General features: G+C 37.9%; 1 protein-coding gene across 5 annotated transcripts in view; it reads right to left on the bottom strand.

The window, feature by feature from the left end:
- Window positions 1-776: 776 nt before the first annotated feature.
- RPAP2 (RNA polymerase II associated protein 2) overlaps window positions 777-23,442 on the bottom strand; it is an 80,080-nt gene continuing 57,414 nt past the window's right edge. For 4 of the 5 annotated variants that reach the window (XM_038541365.1, XM_038541362.1, XM_038541368.1 and 1 more), the window contains 2 exons: window positions 4,257-4,406; window positions 777-1,419 (listed from right to left, as the gene is read on the bottom strand). In XM_038541365.1, coding sequence (XP_038397293.1) covers window positions 4,265-4,406 — 142 coding nt within the window. In that variant the 3' untranslated portion in view covers window positions 777-1,419; window positions 4,257-4,264. Of the gene's footprint in view, window positions 1,420-4,256; window positions 4,407-19,681; window positions 19,728-23,442 lie in introns of all 5 variants that reach the window. The other variant, XM_038541363.1, reaches the window with a different exon arrangement.

A 23,442-nucleotide genomic window follows, 5' to 3' on the forward strand; every position in this document is an offset into this window, starting at 1 on the left:
TAAAACTTCTAATTCATAAACATGGACTATCTCTATACCTTCTTTAATGTCTGTTTTATAGTATTCATTGTACAAGTCTTACACTTTTTATTTTTCTCAAAGATTTTATTTATTTATGAGAGACACAGAGAGAGGCAGAGTGACACAGGCAGAGGGAGAAGCAGGCCCCATGCAGGGAGCCCAAAGTGGGACTCGATCCCGGGTCTCCAGGATCATGCCCTGGGCTGAAGGCAGGTGCTAAACCACTGAGCCACCCAGGGATCCCCCACTTTTTTATTTTTAAAGATTTATTGTGGAGAGCAAGTGCACGAGTGGGAAAGGGAGAGAGAAAGAGAACCTCAAGCAGACTTCATGCTGAGCCAAATATGGGGCTCAATCTCACAACGCTTGAGATCATGACTTGAGCTGAAACAAATTGGATGCTTACCTAAGCCATCCAAGGCCCCTCCACCCCTCGTTTTATTTTTAAAGATTTATTTATTTGAGGGGCACCTAAGTGGCTCAGTTGGTTAAGCATCTGCCTTCGGCTCAGGTCATGACCCAGGGTCTTGGGATTGAGCCACATGTCAGTCTCTCTGCTCAGAGGAGAGAGTCTACTGCTCTCTCTCTTTGCCTCTGCCTCCTACTTGTGCTCTTTTTACAATATATTTTCTAAAAGATTTTACTTTAGAGAGAGAGCAGGAATGGGAGGGGCATATGGAGAGAGAGAGCAAATCTCAAGCAGACTATATGAGCTGTGTGTGAGCTGAAACCAAGAGTCAGATGCATACCCCAAGTCTTGTACTTTTGTTAAATTTAGTAAGTGTTTGAATGTGTAAATGCTAATAATTGTCTCTTTTGAAAACAAACTATAGTTTATTTCTTTGAGTCCAGAAAATTCTGGGATACTCCTGTTTTGGACTTCTACAATAAACTACATTGCTCAGGACCATTTTATAACAGTTTCTTTAAAAGAATAATGACTAGACTTCCAAAGGGCTTCATTTTAGGTTGTATTTGTTGACCTCTTTCTGGCTGCTTAGAATCTAGAGTTTAGAGTACAAGGCCAAAATAGGAATGTTCTTAAATGTTTCTGTCAACTGATATGATGGTTGCAATCATCCAGAAAAAAATGAGGTCATTAAAATTAAAGTTTCAACTTAAGACTTCAATTTTCATTTTCAAGTAAATAAAAATACTATGTCTTAATGCTAGGGAATACAGGGACTTGGTTATCCTGGTTGGAATAATGGTTCTCCTCAATCAAGGGGAAGTCACTGTACAGTTAGGGACTGGGAAGCAGGGGGCTGAAATCTAAGGAGGTAAAGGTCTTTCTTGGAACAAAGCTAGTTAACAGTCACCACTGGAACATTATTGTAGGTAGAATTCCAGAAATGATGAATAGAAGTCTACCTTCTATTTGGTCTTCATGGATTATACCTGTGAAGCAAAAAGGACAGTCTGAATAAAACATCTAAAATAGTAAAAGCTATTTTACTAGCTTTTGGGAACACTCTTGTGTTGTCTTCCCAATATACATTGCATTTTCCCTCATTATATAGCAATAGTAGTTTATGTGGAGTAGACCCAACTCCCCTTCAGCTTGAGAGAAGGCTGTGATTGATGAGTCTAGTTCAGTAAGAAAATCCTCTTGTCTCCCCATCCCTTGCCATAAATAAATGAATGAATGAATAAATACATAAATAATAAATATATATTTTATTTATTCATGAGAGACAGAGAGGCACAGACATAGGCAGAGGGAGAAGGCGGCTCCCTGCAGGGAGCCTGATACAGAACTTGATCCCAGGACCCTGGGGTCCTAACCTGGATGCTCAACCACTGAACTGCCCAGGTGCCCCCACTGGTTGGTTTAATAGCAATCCTGTGGGCCTGTGGATTGGTTCTGGGCTGCCCTCAATTAGTGTGAAGTTCAAGACTCTTACCAAGACAGTGTAATATACTACATATGAAGCTGGAAACTACTTAACAATTTTGCCATTCAGCTTTGAAGATGGCCACCAATGATCCTTATCTCTGGTATTCATGCCATTATTCAGTCCTCTCCCCTTGAATGGGAGGTGGACCTGTGATTAATTTCTAACTGGTTATAGAAAAAGTAATGGGATGTCAATTCTGAGATTAGTTATAAAAAAGCTGTGGCTTCCATTTACAAGCATGAGGTACACTAAGTAGAGGTCCTTGGACAACAGCCAGTGAGAAAGTGAGGCCCTGAATTCACCAGCCTGTGAGGAACTAAATCCTGCCAACAACCATAAGAATGACCTTATAAGGGGATCTTCCTCTAGTTGGGCCTTCAGAGGACACTATAATAACTTAACTGCACACTCATGAGAGACTGAGCTACAGGCCCTAAGCTAAACTGTGTTCAGATTCCTGACTCATGGAAAATGTGAGATTAAAAAACTGGTAGTGGCTTAAAACAAAGTCTTTGGAGTAATTTGTTAAGCAGCAAAAGAAAAGCTGGATTTTTTTAATTTGCAAGTGAAAACATATTAACACAACCTTTTCAATATTCAGTTACTATTAGCAAGTATATTAGACATTAGTTTTTTTTTAAATTTAATTTAATTTAATTTTTTTTATTTTATTTATGATAGGCACACAGTGAGAGAGAGAGAGAGGCAGAGACACAGGCAGAGGGAGAAGCAGGCTCCATGCACCGGAAGCCCGACGTGGGATTCGATCCCCGGTCTCCAGGATCACGCCCTGGGCCAAAGGCAGGCGCTAAACCGCTGTGCCACCCAGGGATCCCGACATTAGTCTTTATATACAAGTGAACTCATGATTAATAAAAATCATGCAAAGCAGAAAAAAAACCTGATCTACGTACTCACAACTATCTGTTTCTTATAGTGAAAACTATGTATGAGGGCTCAATTCATTCAGAATCTCATAATATTGACAAAGTCTGGACAAAGGTTTACCTTTGATTATTTACACTGTTTAGATAAGTAAACAGTGATCACAGAGGTACTGTTAAGTCCACTTCAGACATCTACTGGTGTTCAAGTACTTTGAGGACTTTCAACATCTGTTTATGCACATTTCAAATATGTTAATTAAAATGATTCTTACATGGTACTATTTATTAAAGCAGATCTGGAAAGACCTCTGGTTAAGGCATTCTTTATCAAGTTTCTGTATCTGAAGCTCAATAAAACAAAGAGCTCCAACTTCACTATACTCATTCCCTGAATAAAAGCGTTTGTTTTACAAGGTCCTCAGGGGAGCAGGGTCATTTGAAAAAGCCACTGAGTATAAACTGGGAGGCACTGACAGTACTGACTCCTTACATTCAATTTTTGAGCATGTTCAATAAAGAGATGTTGTTCTTTCTTCTCTGCCAAAATTCCTCTCTCAAATATCCTTCTCATATATTTAAAAATGTGCTTGAAGAGTTTTTTGGTTTTGTTTTTACAAAAAATGGAATGGTATCTATCAAATGTGTTTCCGCAAAGTAGACAGGATTGGAGGCACAGTGAGAAGGGGATTTTTCCTTTTCTAAATTCCATATGCAATTTTGTATTGTCTAATTTTTACAAGTTTGTATAATTTAAGAAATTGAAAGTTAAAGGGAAAATGTTCCCTAGGAGGTTCTCACTTGTAGTTTCAGCTGAATTTCTTCAATCATAACATTAAGTCAATACCTATCTAAGCACCTGAGAGAACGAAGTGAGAAGTGGAGGAAAGGGAGAGAGGTATGTGGAAGGCAGGATGAGGGAGGGGACACTGATATTTGTGAAAGAGGCAAGAGTCTGGGAGACCAGGGGAGGGCTGTGTGCCAAGGAGCAGGGTCAGGATTCAAGAGTTGGACTTGGACATTCACCTGCTTATCTAGATGCCCAGGAGATGACTTAAGTATTGGCTGGGTTGGGGGTGGTCTCCCCAAGAAGGAAGTAGGATGAGGATGTTCTCAGTGGATGGCTGCAGTAGTTATGTTTCTTCCCAAGAGACAGCAATTTACTTCAACCAATAAGATGGGACATGAGGGATGGTCTAGCTTTGACTATGGAGCTGGTAGAAGGGAGTTTTCTGGAATACCAGAAACAGAACTAACTGCAATAGCCAATAAGGAGGAATAACAAGGATGGGGCAGAAAGTAACAGGAGCTGAGAACTAAGGGATATCATGTTCTTCCTTTGCAATTGGAGGATATCTTGAGGTCTATACTTGGTTTTGAAAATTTCAAATATGAAAAAAGAATTCAAATGGGCAACAAATGAAAAAACAAAGTAAAACAGAATCCAACTCACCACTCCGGTTAACAGCTGGTTTTAAATATGACAGTTAAGCTTTCAAGGTCTTCATTCTTTAAGTGTAATTCTTCAAGCAAAGTCTCTATAAACTGTGTAAACACCACATTTTCCCGAGAATGCTTCTGAATGCCAAGAATTGGGGTCAGTCTGAAAAGACCAAAAATATTAAATGCATATCCATGAAATGAGGACTGAGGGGATTTTGTCACAGCAGAGGGATGAAGTTTCAGATTTAACAGAATTCCTAGAGACAGAAGGCTTTACTAATAAAGGCAGAGAAGAAATCTCAGGAAAATAATGAAAGATCAAGCATATTAAGTATGGAAAGAAACCTAAAAGCCTGAATCTGTAACACGTTCTTCATTATGCCAGGAAAAGCTACCAAGTTCTCAGAAATGAAAATGAAGTCTTTCCCCTTGGGGAAGAGGTTGTGGAAAGAAGCTTAGAGGTGAGAACTGCTTTAAAACCATATTGAATGTTTATATCACCTGAAAAAAAAAACCCATAATAAATGATAAACAGGATTACCTTTTAGATGAAACCTTAACATTTTCATTATGAATTACAAAGCATTTAATTTTCTAGAACACTGCTTCTTTCCCAAGCCATTTCCAGTAAATACTCCTAATGATTTATTAGGAGTGCATATATTTTCAAAAGTTATTTTCAATAAAATGTCACTCACTATATATTTTCAAAGATTTTATTTATTTATTAGAGTGCACACAAGCAGGGGGAGTGGAAGGGGAAGAAGCAGGTTCTCCACTGAGCAGGGAGCCCCATGTGGGGTTTGATCCCAGGACCCCTGGATCTTGATCTGAACCGAAGGCAGACAGATGCTCAATGACTGAGCCACGCAGGTGCCTCTAAATATTCACTTTTTAAAAAAATTTTTATTTTATTTATTTATTCATAGAGACACACACACACACACACACACACACACACACACACACAGAGGCAGAGGCACAGGCAGAGGGAGAAGCAGGCTCCATGCAGGGAGCCTGATGTGGCACTCGATCCAGGGTCCCCAGGATCAAACCCTGGGCTGCAGGCGGCGCTAAACCGCTGCGCCACCAGGGCTGCCCTAAATATTCACTTTTTAAAAGTCATGCTTACTAATCAAGGATTAAGACCATTACTTTCCATAAATTACATATATAACTTTATATAATTATGCATAGATTATAATTATAATCTCCAAAGAGTATGCTTTATAGAGCCTTTTTAAGTTACATTTCTGGAAAAGTTTTGGGGAGAAAATTCTTCTATCCTTGAATAGTCTTAACTTACCACAAAGGTCTTCCAGATGCTTTTTTAACACTGGCCACTGCCACCAAGGAAATCAAATATAAATAAAAAATTCCTCAGATTTCAATCAATAAAGCTCAAGGAATCAGAGTGAAGCAACTCCACCGTAGTGTGGAAGAGGAAATGTTATTTTCTCAGAGATTTCTTCCTTGCTTAGCCATCTCATACAGAAAGCAGAAGTAAAAGGAAATATTTGTCACATTGTCCAAAGACAGCTGGGATTTTGAGGAGGTAGTAAATTCTCTGTATCTCTCAAGCTATCTTAGCAAGAATGGGAGATGACTGGAGTCCAAGGTGACTCCAACAGTCCAGTGAAATCCATAGAGTTTTACATGGGAAAACCACTATAGTGTATTCCTTCCCCACCTTTCCTGTATTTCTTTATAGGTGGAGAATACAGAACCAGGTTTTCACACTTTAATGAGCTTTATATCTGCAGGTATTCCCCAAAGGTAGTTAGGAAACAGGACAATACCAAGCTTTCCAGTACCAAGTCCAAGCTGGGCACTTGGGCAAACTTAGGCATTTGTGGCCAGTTTTTCCTGAGGCAACTTCCTGCAGTGAAGATGGAACCCAGAAGTCAACTGGCTTTTTTGACACGAATAAAGTGTTCCTTCCCCACAATAACTTTAGCTAAAATAAAACCAAGGAGTCAGAGGAGGTAGACTTTCCTCGCCATCTTGCAAACTGCAGTGGGTAAATTGTACCAAGGAACCAGGAGTACAGAAAAAAAAAGCACCACACTTTAAAAGGGCATGTAGAACATAAAGAAACCATCTCTAAAGCATCTGACAAATGGCAGGGAGCTACAAGAACAGTCTCTGTGGGTCACAGGTATGGGTCAGCAGCATGGTTTATGTTCCTTCTCTACCCTGATAACACAGGAGCAGGGTACAGGTATCCAAGCTGGCCCGCTGCTTCAGTGGAGCCTCAGCTGCACAGGAAAAAGCTATAGATTAAAAGGACAACTGGAACATAAAGGAATGAGCCCTAGGGTATCTGCCAAAAGTGCAGGGAGCTTCCGAATGCTATAGTATCCAAGGTGCTGGTATGTGTGTGCCCAGACCCCTGGCCCACACCAAACCCAGCTGCCCCTAAAGGTGGCCCTCCAACCTGTGCTTGCTAGAGCTCTAGCTGTCTCCCTAAGGTAGCCCCAGGGCAGTGCACACTGAATCACCCCTGGACAGCACCCACTACAGCTCCAGCTGTCTTGCCAAGGTAACCACAGGCACAAATCATCATGCACCATACTAGGCCTGTACCTGCTTCAGCTGTAGAGGACTCATGAGGCCCCTACTGCACCAAGTGGCCCAGGACCTCCCAGCCCATACCTGCTTCAACACCAGCTGTCCTACCAGGGTGCCCCATGTGCAGAGTATTGTGGGACCCCTTCCCAACCACCCATACTGCTGCCTGCTTTGGCTCCATACAACCTACCAGGGTGCTACATGCCTGGAGTGCCCCAGAACCCCCCAACGCGTACCTGTTTCAGCTGTCCTACCAGGGTGTGTGTGTGTGTAGTGCCGGGGACCCCCTAGCCAGCTTGCTTCAGCTCCAGCCATCCCTGCAGGGCAGCCTACACCTGTTAGAGCTTCAGCCATCCAGCTAAAGTTACAGCCATGGTGTACGCCAGAGATATTCCTACACAAAGCCATTACTTCAAGTCTAAGAGAAATAACCTATTCTGCCTAATTCACAGAAATAGAAAATCAAACAAAATGAGACAGGAATATGTGCCAAAAGAACAAAGCAAAATTTCAGAAAAATTAAAGAGACAAGCAATCTACATGATAAAGAATTCAAATAGTCATAAAGATGCTCACTGGACTTTGATTGGATAAACTCAGAACTTCAACAAAGTATAAAGAACCAACCAGTAGAAGAATAAAGTAATTGAAATAAAAATATACTGAAAGGAATCAACAGTAGGTGAGGACATAGAAGAAATGACTAGCAATCTAGAAAGCAGGATAATGAAAAGCATTGAAGCTGAATAGTAAAATACTAAAAACATTTTATTTTAGTTTTATTTATTTTTATTTATTTATTTTTTTTAAGATTTTATTTATTTATTTATTCATGAGAGACACACAGAAAGAGGCAGAGACACAGGCAGAGGGAGAAGCAGGCTCCACGCAGGGTGCCCGATGCGGGACTCGATCCCCGGTCTCCAGGATCATGCCCTGGACTGAAGGGAGTGCCAAACCGCTGAGCCACCCAGGGATCCCCTATTTTTTTTAAAGATTTTATTTATTTATTTGAGAGAGTGACAGAGCAAGCATGAACAAGGTGGGGGGGGATGGGCAGAGGGAGAGGGAGAAGCAGACTCCCCTCTGAGCAGGGAGCTGATGCGGGGCTTGATCCCAGGACCCTGGGATCATGACCTGAGACGAAGGCAGATGCTTAACCACCTGAGCCACCCAGGTGCCCCTCTAAAAACATTAAAAAAAAAAAAAAAAGAGGAGAGATTAAGAGATCTCTAGGACAATATCAGGTGTACTAACATTCATTTTGTAGAGGTCCCAGAAAAAGGAGAGAGAGAGAGAAAGAGAAAGAGAAAGAGGCAGAAAATTTGAAGAAATAGCTAAAAACTTCCCTAACCTGGGGAAGGAGACAGACATCTAGGTCCAGGAGGAACAGAGAACCCCTAACAAGATGAAGCTAAGGACATCTACACCAAGCCATATGATAATTAAAATGTCAGAGTAAAGATAAAGAATCTTAAAAGTAGCAACAGAAAAGCAGTTAGTTACGTTTAAGGAGGATCTCATTAAGCTAGGAGCTGATTTTTCAGTAGAATGTTTGCAGGCCAGAAAGAAATGGTAGGATACAGTCAAAGCGCTGGAAGGAAAAACCTACGACCAAAATATTCCAACCAACAAGGTTATTCAGAATAGAAGGAGAAATAGAGTCTCCTAGACAAACAAAAATTATAGGAGTTCATCACCACTACACCGGCCTTACAAGAAATGTTAAGACTTAAGCAAAAAAGATAAATTATAATTAGAAAATTTTGAAAATAAAAAAAATCATGAGTAAAGCAAACAAAGTTAGATCACTAAAAACAGCTAGTATGGGGCAGCCCTGGTGGCTCAGCAGTTTAGCGCCGCCTTCAGCCCAGGGCCTGATCCTGGAGACCCAGGATTGAGTCCCATGTCAGGCTCCCTGTGTGGAGCCTGCTTCTCCCTCTGCCTGTGTCTCTGCCTCTCTCTCTCTCTCTTTGCCTGTGTCTCTGCCTCTCTCTCTCTCTGTGTGTGTCTCTCATGAATAAATAAATAAAATCTTAAAAAAAAAGCTAGTATGAACATTAAAAGACAAAAGCAGTAGAATCATCAGACATTTCTCTATTCATTCATTCTATTCTTTCATTCTTTCTCTATTCAGACATTCATCATACTGATGGCCAACAGACACATGAAAAGATACTCAATATCACTTATTACCAGGGAAGTGCAAATAACCACAATGAGATATCATTTCACACTTGTCAGATGGCTAAAATAAAAAACACAAACAAGTGTTGGTGAGGATGTGAAGAAAAAGGAACCCTTGTAAGCTGTTCATGGTAATGCAAACTGGTGCAGCCACTGTGAAAAACCATATGGAGGTTCCTCAAAAAGTTAAAAATTAGAACTACCTTAAGATCCAGTAACTGCACTACTGGATATTTACCCAAAGAGTACGAAAACACTAATTTGAAGGGATATATTCACCCCTATGTTTATTGCAGCACTATTTACAATGGCCAAGGTATGGAAGCAACCCAAGTGTCCATCTATAGATGAATGGATAAATATGACGTGGTACACACACACAGAGGAATATTATTCAGCCAGAATAAACATTGAAATCTTGCCATTTACACCAATATGGATAGATCTAGAGAGTGTAATGCTAAGCAAAAGAAGCCAATCAGAGAAATACCATATGATTTCACTCATGTAGGATTTAAGAAGGAAAAGAAATGAACAAAGGGGAAAAAAAGAGAGACAAACCAAAAACCAGAATCTTAACTATAGAGAACAAAAAGAGGGTTGCCAGAGGGGACATGGATGAAATAGGTGAGGGTGATAAAGAGTACACTTACTATAAAGAGTATTGAATAATATATGGAATTGAATTGCTATTATTATATACCTAAAACTAATATAACAATGTATATTAACTACATTGGAATTATAATTAACTTTATGACTTAAAAAAATAGTATCTAAAAAATTAGTTAAGGGACTCAGAAAATAAAAAGATGTAAAATATATACATAAAACATGAATAGGAAAAAAGCGGTGCTCTCAGAAGGAGTTTGAACTTAAGCAAACTATCAAGTTAATATAAACTACTATATAATTAGGATGTTATATATGAACCTCATGGTAACCACAAACCCAAATCCTTGGGATGCCTGGGTGGCTCAGCAGTTGAGCATCTGCTGAGCAACCTGATCAGCTCAGGGTGTGATCCTGGTGTCCTGGGATCGAGTCCTGCATCGGGCTCCCTGTAAGGAGCCTGCTTCTCCCTCTGCCTCTCTCTCTATGTCTCTCATGAATAAAATAAAATCTTTAAAAAACAACAAAACAAAACAAAATCCTTTAACAGATACATGCGCACGCGTATGCACACACACACATACACACACAAAGGAATGCAAGCCTAACACTAAAGAAAGCCATCAATCTCAAGGGAAGATAACAAAAGAAGAAATGGAGAGAGAAGAACTGTAAGAACCACCAGAAAACAATTAACAGGGATCCCTGGGTGGTGCAGCAGTTTGGCGCCTGCCTTTGGCCCAGGGCGCGATCCTGAAGACCCGGGATCAAATCCCACGTCGGGCTCCCGGTGTATGGAGCCTGCTTCTCCCTCTGCCTATGTCTCTGCCTCTCTCTCTCTCTCTGTGTGTGTGTGACTATCATAAAAAAAAAAAAAAAAAAAGAAAGAAAGAAAACAATTAACAAAATGGCAATAAGTCCATACCGATCAGTGGTTACTCTAAATGTGTATGTTTTAATGCTCCAATCAAAAGACATAGGCTGACTGAATAGATAAACAAAATCCATCTATTGTGCTGTGTACCAGGAGACTCACCTTTGATCTAAAGACAAAAACAGACTGAAAGTAAAGGGATGGAAAAAAAAAATAACCATGCTAATGAAAGTGGAAAAAAAAAAGCTGAGGTAGCAATACTAATACAAAAGAGACTTTAAGACAAAGGCTGTAATATGAGACAAAGAAGGGCATTACATAGTGATAAAGGGAAAAATCCAACAAGAGAATGTAACAATTATCAAATATCTATGCACCCAACATAGAAACACCTAAATACATAAAGCAAATATTAACAGACATAAGGGGAGAAAATAACAGTAATATAATAATAGTAGAGGACTTTAACATCCCACTTACATCAAAGGATAGATCATCCAGACACAAAATCAATAAGGAAACAGTGGCTTGGAATGATACATTAGACCAGCTGGACTTGATATACTCAGAACATTTTATCCCAAAGCAGAATATACATTGTTTCCAAGTGCACACAGAACATTCTCTGGAACAAATCCCATGTTAAGCCATAAAATGAGTCTCAATAAGTTTAATTAAAGATTGAAATCATATCAAGCATCTTTTCCAACCAAAACGGTATGAAACCAAGACTCAAATACAAGAAAAGAAAACCTGGAAAGAACACAAACACATGGAGGCTAAACAATATGCTCTTAAACAACAAATAAGTCAACCAAGAAATCAAAGAGGTAATTAAAAAATACATGGAGACAAATGGAAATGAAAACATAATAGTCCAAAATCTTTGGGATGCAACAAAAGCAGTTCTAAGAGGGAAGTTTACAGTGATACAGGCCTACAAAGAAACAAGAAAAATCTCATGTAAATAATCAAAACTTAGACCTAAATGAACTAGAAGAAGACTAAACAAAGCCCAAAGTTAGCAAAAGGAAGGAAATAATAAAGATCCGAGTAGGATGGAAAAAAAAAAAAAAAAAGGAAAAGAAAATCAATGAAACTAAGACCTGCTTCTTTGAAAAGATAAATAAAATTGATAATCCTCAGCCAGATTCATCAGAAGAAAAAAGAAAGGGCTCAAATAAGTAAAATCAGGAATGAAAGAGAAGTAACAACTGACAACACAGAAATACAAAAGATTGTAAGAAACTACTATGAAAAATCATATGCCAATAAATTAGACAATGTAGAAGAAATAGTAAATTTCTAGAAATATACAATATTCCAAAAAAGTGAATCAGGAAGAAATACAAAATGTGAACATACTAATTACTAGTAACAAAACTAAATTGGGTAATCAGAAATCTCCCAACAACAAAAGTCCAGGACTAGATAGTTTCACAAGTGAATTCTACCAAACATTTAAATAAGAGTTAATAACTACTCTCCTCAAATGATTCCAAAAACAGGAGGAAGGAAAAATTGAAAATTCATTCTATGAAGCCAGAATTAACCAGATATCTAAACTAGACAAAGACACTATATAGGACAATATGTCTGATGAACATGGATGCAAAAGTCTAAAAGGCTATCTACTGAATGGAGAAGATATTTGCATAGGATATATCCAATAAAGGGGTTAATAGCCAAAATATATGAAGAACTTACACAATTCAACACCAAAAAAAAAAAATAAATAAAAAAAAAAAAAGACAATCTGATTTAAAAATGGGCAGGGAACCTAAAGACAAATTTTTATGAAGACCTACAGACTGCCCGCAGACAGGTGAAAAGATGCTCAACATCACTAATCATCAAGGAAATGCAAATCTAAACTACAAGATATCATCTTATACCTGTCAGACTGACTAGAATAAAAAAGACAAAAATAACAAGCTTTGTCAAGAATGTGGAGAAAAAGGAACCCTTATGAACTGTTTGGCAGGAATGTAAATTGGTTACAGCCACTGGGAAAAACAGTACAGAGGTCCTTAAAAAACAAAAACAAAACCAGAAATACCACATAATCCAGTAATTCCACTACTGTGTATTACCCAAAGAAAACAAAAACACTAATTGAAAAAGAGATATATACTCCTATGTTTACTGCACCATTACTTAAAATAGCCAAGATAGATATGGAAGCAACTCAACGGTCTATTGATGGATAATGAAGATGTGGTATGGGGTATATAAACATAAACACACACACACACACACACCATGGCTTATTACTCAGCCATAAGAAAGAATGAGATCTTGACATCTACAACAACATGGATGGATCTAAAGGGCATTATGCTAAATGGAAAAAGAAAAACAAGTACCATGTTATTTCACCTGTATGTGGAATCTAAAAAACAAAACAAATGAACAAAAGAAACAAAAAGCAGAAACATAGCCACAAATACAGAGAACAAACTGATGGTTGCCAGAGGGGAGGGGAATGAGTAGAAGTGGGATATAGTAGTAAGTCACAGGATAAAAGGTACAGCATAGGGAATACAGCCCATGGTATTATAATAGCGTTGTGTGGTAACAAAAGGTAGCTACAATTGTGGTGAGGATAGCATAATGTATAGAGCTGTTGAATCACTAAGTTGTACAACTGAAACTAATTTAATGCTGTATATTAACTAAACTTCAATAGAAACATAGATACAAAGAAAAGAGTTCTATGATCTAAGAAAACAGACTTGATCCTTTCTTAACGTAGAGATTTGGCCCCTTTACAAGACTGCAAATAAACTACCTCCATGATCGACTGGACGGAGGGGGATTTTATCTTTGTGTACAACATGTTGCAATGGATAGCAAACTTTAAATTCTAGCCATTGTTCTTCTATATAAACTAAATGTCTCTTGCATAATTTTATTTTCTCCTTCGTAGAACTTTTTGTGGGGCAAGCTCTTAATTACTTCCTATTCTTCAAAATAGTTCTCAATTAATTTCAAATTCTTTTAATCTTTCCTCAGAAATGCCATCTGATTGCTCCTTATTCAGAATGGTAGTCTTCCCTAAACACCCTTCTAGGTTCTTGTTTTCCTAAAACATATTGCCCCAGAATATACATATTATCCAAATTCAATACTTCAAAACAACAACAACATACTTCCCACCTCACAGAAAGATACCACAAAATAAAATCTTTCATGTCTGTATCTTTGATGTATTATCTCAGGATCTTATCAAACACCCCTTCTCCCCTTTTTTTAACTGACTCCCCAGGCTCCTCCTTTTCTCTTTACTCCTTATCTGTGCACTATTAATCATGATATGCTAATCACTTAACTCTTTAACCTTTTCATTAAAGAATTCCCATGCTATTACATTTTGAAAGGGACCCAAGCGCCTATTCTAGTCCTGAAACTGTAATAGTGAATATTAAAGAAAAGCACAATAAGCAAAACAAATAAAATCCCCAGAACTACTTCTACTTAAAAAAAAACAAAAAACAAAAAAACAGTAATACAACCCCAGTTGGTATCTTAGGTAAGAAATACTTTAAAATAATTAACAGAAAATGTGATTGGCCATGAGTAAAAACAAAGATTTTTATGTTTCAATTATTTCCTTCAGGTGCTTTTAAGTAAGAATAAAAACTTCTAGGTGACACTAGAAGTATGGCTTACCACAATCTGTATGCTGGAGAATATAATTAGAAAAAACGACATAATACCTTGCAATGTATAAATCACAAACAAGAAAGGAAACTTCTCATTAAAACGCCACTGATTCAAATCTCTATTTTGAAAAGACAGGCAGCCTTATATAACTAGTTCTTTACCATATGGTAAATGGTAAGACAACAAAAGCAAAAAGCCAAGTGTTAAACTGCATCTTATTGATAAGACCATTATTTAGCTGACTGCTCCACATATGCTACACCTCTAAAGGAGAGACTGCAAGTCAGGTTAGGACAAGTATCTTCCATTTGTTATTACTGAGTTATCAAACATCTGGTTAATAGGAATTAAACACAGTAGTGAAAAGACTTTCAAAGTCTGACAACTGAAATAAGAGATCTTTCTAATTAAAAATGGCATGAAAACAATCCTTTTACCCAAGGATTTAGAGCTGTACAAACTTTTATATTTGAGAAGTCACCTATAATTGTATGAGTGCCTGGTTTGTATACTATCAACAGTGAAAGCTATATAAAGAGTTAAAGCTGTGGTTTAGTGAGCAAGGAGAGCTAAACAACCGAGGGAACTCTGTTATCCACCTCATGTAGTGCGATAAAAGTCAGTAATGAACCTGGATTTTTATGTGGCCTTCCCCATTGTGGTCTCTACTGCTTTGCTCACTGCACTCATTCCCCCTGGAAAATACATGACGCAGCTCCTGGAACACTGGAAATCACAGTCCAGTCCAGATTACCCTTTCCTGCATAAATCTGGGTGATATGTGTGAAGATCACATAGGCACTTGCCTGAAATGATATAGCACAGACATCCTTCAACCTTGTTCTCAAAACTAGAAGAGAAGCAACAACTCTAAGAGTGTCCTGAGTCTTTATTTTTGATTTCCAAACTCACAGAATCAAACATGGTAGGCTATTGTAAAATGACATTGAACAACACTCCTCAAAGTCAACATAGCCTCAAGAGAAGAAAGAGCTGTGAGAACGTCTATGTGAATAAATGTCACAGAAAGCATGCTTCTCTTTGGTTTGGGGTTGGAGGAAGGGACAGGAAGTGAAAAGCCACACACTTTTCTGTACCTATCAGATTTGAGAAATTACTGGGTTCACACAGAGTTCTGTTGCAGTAGGGAAACCTGTTCTGCTGATTACCGCGCATAAAGGTGATGAACATGCAGAGGCTGCTAAAAGATAATGCTGGGCTTAAAAGAAATTTTTAAACACTCACTCTCTCATCCTTCAGAAGTTAGTTCTGGAAGGGAGAAAGTAAGCAGCATGGACAGACACTAGGCTTGTCACTTTACCGGTTAAAAGAGAACAGATACTACAACACCTGACACTTGGGGTGGGGGTGGGGGGCTTCAAATAAAAAAACAAAAGTCTTCTGGGACAGAGGAGGTATCTTTACTAATAATGGCCTGGTTAAGTACAGACTCTAAAAGCTGAGGTTTAACTGCATAGTCCTATTTTATTAGGCTATTCCATCACTTAATTTCCTCAAGTAGGGTTTATTTAGTCTCAACCTATTCAGCAAAAGTTTCCTTTTGACAGCTGAAGTACCCCAGGCTTTGGACAGGGTAAGGAATTTATCCAGGGTCACACTGGCTAAGAACAGTGCTAAAAACAGACACCTTTATCACAAAGGCATCTTGCTTACCAATCAAGTCTCAGTGCTCCTTTCTTCCTGCAGTAACAATTGTTACCTCACTCATGTTTTATCTTCTAAAAAATGAGTTGGGATTTTCCCTTCTCTATAAGAACAAATGCTAAATAAATGATAAAGGATTAAACCAGAATACCTCTGTCTGTACATACACACACTCAAAACTGAAACAAAAGGGAGCTGTAACCAGTATGTAACACAATGGGTCAAAATGTCATCTATTTTCAGCATTTTGAGGGCTCACACAAACCCAAGACATTTTGCAAAATGCATCTCTCAGATTTAAAAAAATTCTTCTAGTATAAACTTTGAAAAGGAATTTTATCTGTCTACTTCAGGGCTCCTTTGCATAAGTAATTAGGATTTCATGTTTAACATAACTTTTTTCCACCTTGCTTCTTATTGGGGAGAATGAAAATGATTATTCAACTATGTCAGTGATTCTCTAAAAACATTTGTGTAATCTGTGGCCCCTGGCTTCCTCCCTGAAGTAGCAAAAAACATACTTGGGCACAGGGAAAGAACCAAAAAAGCCATCCTGAGGAAGAGCTTTTCTTTTTCCATATATCAACATGGACGGGTTCATGGGCAGACATAACTACTTCACAGCACTTTCCTAAGCTGCTATTGTTTTTATGTAGAAAGTAAACATGATTTTACAATGGAGAAGGAATTCAGATACTTTACTAGGGGTGGTGGGCTGCTTTCTAAATGGAGTAAATGAATTCATTTCCCTTGAAGAAATGCCAGTTCTTTTTCCCAGTTGTTCCATTTGTGGCAGGATCTCAACCACTCACTGAGTCAAACATATGAAACATCAGTGATTTCCAAGTTTGTAAAAAGATTTCTTTTTCTTCATGAAACTAAACCTTTAACCATTCTGTGAAGTTGCAGCAAGTGTTAACTTTAAGGTTAGGCTTTGCGAATTAAGTGACTTTCTTAAGGTCACGCAGTCAGTAAGAGATGAGCAAATAATCCAGAAGTACTCCCACTAGTCCACACTTCTAACCACTATACCACACAAGCTCACATGTCTGATTCATTTTAAGAACTGAGTATACCTTATGATTTCAAAGGCCCATTTGTATATGTTCTTCAAATAATTTCTGAAATCTATCAGTACAAGATCAAATGTGCTAATGAAAACTGACAAGTCTATTGTTTCTAATTCATCTTTTCCCTATTATGACAGCCAAAAAGCACCTTCCAACACCATTAACTAATGAAGACTTTACCAAACAAGCTAAGAACTGCCTTAAAGCAAGCAAAATCCTAGCAGACATAGCTACATCAACTGATTTAGCATAGCTTTGGCACACTAATAACTGCCCCCGAAGTAAGGACAGTGGTTCTCAATTCTGTCTGTTCAAATTATAATCACTTGGGGAACTTAAAAACTACATTTTCCAGGCCTATCCCAGACCAATGAATTAAAATCTCTGAATCAGGTATTGATGTTGAGAACTTCTGTAATTCCAATGTACAATGAGTGTTGAGAACCTCTGTAAATTTCTCAACTGAATAGATCTGAGTTCTGACTATATATTATACTTTTACCTACATAGTTGAAAGAACCTGAATAGCAACGAAAGAATGAAATCTTTGCACAAACAGCTACGAAACAAAGTTGAAGGTAATACAGTCCCAAAGAATGGCCTCATCTAGAGGTATCTATTCAAGGAAGTTATTATTTATACCTTTGAGAGGTTAAGGAATGCTTTAAAGGAGGCAGTGACATCTGAACTGGGCCTTGAAGGCTAAGACAGACAGATAGGAAAAGGCAAGGCATTTTATACACAGTTCAGAGTACTAACAAAGATGTCTGTAGGGGCAAACAGTGGACACAATGTAAGAACACAAGAGAGTAAGTTGAAGAGGCAGGTTGGGACCACTTTAAGAGAGCCTTCAATTTCAAGCTAAATTACATAGTAGGAAGTGGGGTGTCACTAGGTTTGTGAAGAAAAGCTTGCCCTACTCAGGGTTAAGCTTTAGTGAGATTATTATTAAAGCTGAAGGAAGGATGGACTATTTGAAGGAAGAGACACATAGAAAGGAGACCTGTTTGGGAACACTCTAATTGCAGCAGTCTAGGCAAGTAATGAAAAGCCTGATGTAAGTTAGCCTCACTGGGAAAGTAGACATACCACTGGGTAAGAGAAGTTACAAAGGCAGGACTTTGCATTGACTAGATAGGGAGGCTAAGGACACGAGAAGCACCAACAAATTGGCTTTCAACTCTGGGTAATTAGAAAGAGGGAAATGTCACCAAAAGAAATAGGAGTCTTTTCAAAGATGAACTCAACCTCAGATCTGAGACTGAATTGTCTGAGGAATATCCAAATGGAGATGCATCTCCCTCTCAAAAAAGTTTTGTCTGCTATCTAAGAGAAATGTTGGAGCTGAAGGTACAACTTTGAGGAGAAAGACACAAGAAATGTTTGATTGGGATAACTAATTTCCTTCCTAAGATAACTCCATTATCCTTTACCAATTATATTTGTGCTTATTTCTTGAACTAATCTCTCACCAGCACTCCTCTGAATCTCTTGCTTGTCTTAGCTTTCCTAGTCATGACAACTACAAGCTGAGATCAATGCTACAATCTGCTTTCTCCACACCTATGGCAGGATGGTTGGAAACCCCTGGGATAGGGGAATGGGAGGAAGATCGCCACCGTTACAAATCTATGATCTCTGGCCTCCTCTGGGCACAGAGGGTCACTTGGCAATATTCTCTGGCCCTGGGTTAGAGCGTTTTTCAGAGCCTCTTAATGACTACTCTGTTACCAGTATTTTCACTCTCTACCCAACCACAATCTCTTTACTCTTAGAGCACAACTTCATATCCTACTCCATGAAAAATGAAGTTGTCAGGCATGATTTGAAAATCTTTCCCTTCTACTTACAAACTTATGTATAGCCACATTATTCTTCACTTACTTTCTTCCAGTCTCAGACAATGTAGCTGTTCTCTCTTCTTCAAGCTATTCCATCTGCCTGTGACCATGGTCCCATTTCTTTGTGCCTCCCCTGGGACCCTGTTCCATGGTATATAACTACCCCTCCATTTCATTCTCAATTTCAGATTATTTTTCTTTACTGGCTCCTTCTCCATAAGCTATTTGCATGCTTAAATGTCTTTTCAAAACAAATTGTTCAATCTCTCTCCTACCCTTCTGATTAAGTTTCTCGACAGAGAAATCTACATTTGCTGACTCTACTTTCTCAATGTAATCTCAGATATAAGAGTTTATATATTCCTTCCAGTTATATAAGAAGTTTTTTTCCAAATTGGCATTTTTTTTCCCTTGGGGGAAGATTATCCCTGAACAACATGGGTTTGAACTACATGATCTATTTATACATGGATTTAAAAAAATATACAGTACAGTACTGGAAATGTATTTTCTGATGATTTTCTTGAGAAGTTACTTTATTATAATACAGTATGTAATACATATAACATACAGAGTATGTGTTAATCAACTGTTTATGTTATTGGTGAGGCTTCCAGTCAACAGTAGGCTATTAGTAAAGTTTAGGGGGAGTAAAAAATTATATGTTGATTTTTGACTGGGGGGGGGGGTGTCAGTGCTCTAGCCCCCACATCATTCAAGACACAACTGCATAACCATGTATCTTAATGTATAACCTTAACTGCAGAAAATTAGTGGCATTTAATTTTATAGTTTTGGAAATTGGGAACATGAGAAAGTTGTGTAAATCTCAGTTTTCAGATAAGCAACATTCTTCTCTGCAGTGAAACCATTAAGAATACTAGTTATAACCTGGCGACTGCCTTGTTCTTGCAAAACATTTTTTCGGTACAGCTGATTTGCTACTCACTGTAATTAAAAACGTCCATATGAGGAACAACAACATACTGTGAGGGCTGAAAGATTCAATGGAAAGAATAATCAGTAAATAAGTGGAACTCTGAAATAGTATAGGCAATTCAGTTACTATAACATGATTTCCTTCCCACAGAAATTACAGGTGTTCACCATGCAGTTTGCAGTAGTTTCCCAAGTACTTCTGCTCCACTAGAATTTTCAGTATTAAGCCTTGTGTATTTGGATATGTGTCATCTTCTAAGGCAAGAGTATACCTTTTCTAGCTGCACTAAAATGAAAGCCAACTCTCAAATTCCTCATCCAGAATGGACAGTGGAACAACACAAACAGCAGTAAAAGAATATCAAGCCTTGTTTTACCCTTTGGCCTTAAAATCTTTTCTAAAGATTTGTAAGAATATTTAGACAAGGAGTAAAATGGAAGCATTTGAATTTTGCCTCTAAGAACTATGTGACTTTACAGTTAACTAGAACTATCAGAATGAGAAAAGTCAGTGGCAGGAAGAATATTAAAAAGGTGTTAAGTCTCTATAATAAACAATCTAAACGGAAATGTTTAAAGACAACAGAGGAAAAACACACTAGACGATTAGGATCTTAAATTGAATAAACACTCAATACACATGGGAATAATAATTTTTTCTCCTAAAACTTGAATGAAAGTTTGTGAGACTAGGTAATAAAATACATTCATAAAACTAGTTAAAGGAAGAGTTTGCCTCTAGAGTAAAATTTTCCATTAGGACCCATTAATATTTGATAAATGCTTCCAATTCAATGAACAAATACCAACATGTAAAACATTTAAAAGAATTCTCCAGAATTGTGTCCGTGATGCACTGGATAAATAAAAGATTCAGTATAATACTATAACACATATGGTGATTAACTGCTCTTTAACTAATTCTTCTATTTTATCAGTCCAGAGAGGATAAAAGATTAAGTCCATGGAAAGTAAGAGAAAAGCAGTATTTGGAATCAAGTTTTTAAATCAAAGAAACATTTAAAAAATTTAAATGTTCACTAATTTTATAATTATAGGAGTTAAAAAACAATCTGACATTTACATCTAGTTTTAAGTGTTTTTCGTTAATTTTATTAAAGATTTTATAACAATCTATTTGCAAAAAAGCAATGTTAGATTTAGTTAAAATTAGCAATTTTTTTTGGGCTAACCAGTCACACCTTTATCAGACCATACCCACCCTGGAAAATATGAATCATTACAGAGACACAGGGTCACTGTCCTTCCTTTCACTCATTATAGTAAGCAACGATTTTTGTTTTTTCCTGTGCAAAGTGATTTTACCAGTGCTACCAATTCTATGTTTAAGTCCATAACATCAACAATAATTTATCCAAGTCTTTCCTATCCATTCATTCATTTGATTAATTCCATGAATACTCACTGACTACTTTGCTTACTAAGTACCAGATAGAGTGCTTGGCACTTGGGAGACAAAAATAATCTACACAATGTCCTTGGCTGAAGGAGATTATGTTTGGTAAGAAAAGAGTTTCAAATTCACCTCACTTACTGTAGACATCTTTTCTGGTTTAGTACTGCTTATGCATTGTCCAAACACAATTTCTAGATGAAATAGTACTAGTTCCATTCTTATTTTCATGTAGTAACGTGTGTATGTGTGTGTGTGTGTATATATATATATATATGTACATATGAAGTGCATATATATATATATATATATATATATATATATATATGCAACACACACATACACACACACATATGAAGTACATGCACATGGCCCTAGGAATGATTTGTGGGTCATGAAAGATGAGAAGGCAGGGAAGGTAAAAATCGTAAGTATGAAAAAAAAGTCACCAGAATTAAACATAGTGGCTATATATAGGTCGAGCTTAGAAATGCTGCTTTACGTTAATTCTCCTAGGACAGATCAGTGACCTGCACCTGCAATGGAGGAGGGTAAGAATTAATCACAGCAAGTAATAAAGCAGTCATTCTAACATGGATTTTTGGAAGGAGAAATATATAAGGTTTATATATTGGTTTATTCACTTTTGAAATTAAGTATGGAAGGGAAAATGTTAGCAAATAATACTTCAAGGCAAGGAGAGAGAAACATGGGGAGGAAACAGTGGGAAAGAGGTAGGTGACAGAGGTTAGAGAAGAAAAATAGGCAAATTTGCCTTTGATGACATTCCCAGTTTATTCATGGGCTGCATCCTGTCAGTTATCCTGTCTTTTCAGTACTCCCAAAAAGTACCCTACCTAACATTTCCCTGCCTCCTGCCACTAATAAGCTCAAGCTTCCATTATCCTGATAAGTCTTCTGAAGATTTACCATGTCACATGGGGTTATAATCACTTCCCTTTCCTCTTCTGCCAACTATATGGAAAGAATGGTCAACATGTGCTACATCCAGTACCTTCAAAATTGTCTACTGCAGTAGTCCTTGCAATCTGGTCTCCACGTCTATCATCTAAAAAACCCCGGCTTTCTTGAAGGTCACCTACAACCACCTAATTGCTAAAGCCACAGCCTTTTTCAGTCCTCATCCCTTTTCAATAAAGGATAAATACCAGGTTCTCAGAAAGGTAGTTACCACTTTCATAACTGTTTTGGATTCCTTGGCAGTGCTCTGGTTGGATATGTACCTTTCTCAAGTACACTGTGCCAAGTAAAGTACACACATTTTGAAGTCAGACATCAGAGTCTGAGTCTTAGGTGTGATCTTAGAAAAGTACTAGTCTTCCCAGAGTCTGTTTCTTCCTCTGGGAAGTGGGACACCACAATTGACCTGAGACGGTTGTGAAGATCAAATAAAATAATGCATGTAAAGAATCTAGCGTGGTGTTGCACATGGTTGATGTTCAAAAATGTCCACTTTCCTCCTATTTCTGCTTTTTTGTAGTGCTCAGGCATCCTTGGCATGGAGGCAGCTGTTCTACAGTTCTTTTTCATTTTGACTTGGTATTTAACACCCTCTACCTCTGCCATGTTATCATTTCAGTGCTGACTCAAAAATCTAGGTCTCTCATTTTTCTTAACCATTTTTAAAAAAAAATTATTTATTTTAGTAATCTCTCCACCCACTGTGGGGCTTGAACTCATGACCCTGAGATCAAGAGTCGTGGGCTCTTTTGACTGAGCTAGCCAGGTGTCCCCCCTTACCATTTTTTTTTAAAGTATATTTACTTTTATGTAAAATGTTACAAAATAATTTGCAATTACTTTATGCGAAACCAAGAACAGGAACTATACAGTTAATCAGGTAAGCTTCAGAGCTGAATTACTTTACCAGGATCATCTTTGCTTATTGACATCAGGGTCCTTCCTGAGGGATACTTATATCCCTTCCACATGGTTCTCATAGTTGCAGTTCTTCATCCAAGGCTTGGGTCTCAATTGTGCCTAAGTCTCCTGAACAGGCTATTTTCTTTCTACTTCAAAGTTAGAGGAGTGAACTCGATAAATGTGCCCATTTATGGAGCAAGAAAAAGCATCCAGCAAGCACAGTCATGATAACAAGTAAAACAATGTCCAAGAAAAAAATGCATAGTCAAAGACTATTCACCAAAATCTTGGCAAAGGAGTGTGCTATGGAAACCACTAGTTGGTGGAGGTCTTGCAAGTCAGTCCCAATCCTTGGCTCCAAAGGATCTACAATGTCTTCCTTTACTGCTTCTCCTCAGGTCCTTCCTTACAGATATCCCTAAGTTTCCTTCCAACAAGCTGGATCATGGCCCCTGGGCATTAATGCCTTCCCG

Source organism: Canis lupus, chromosome 6 (genome assembly GCF_011100685.1).
Source record: "Canis lupus familiaris isolate Mischka breed German Shepherd chromosome 6, alternate assembly UU_Cfam_GSD_1.0, whole genome shotgun sequence".
Classification (NCBI taxonomy): Eukaryota; Metazoa; Chordata; class Mammalia; order Carnivora; family Canidae; genus Canis; species Canis lupus.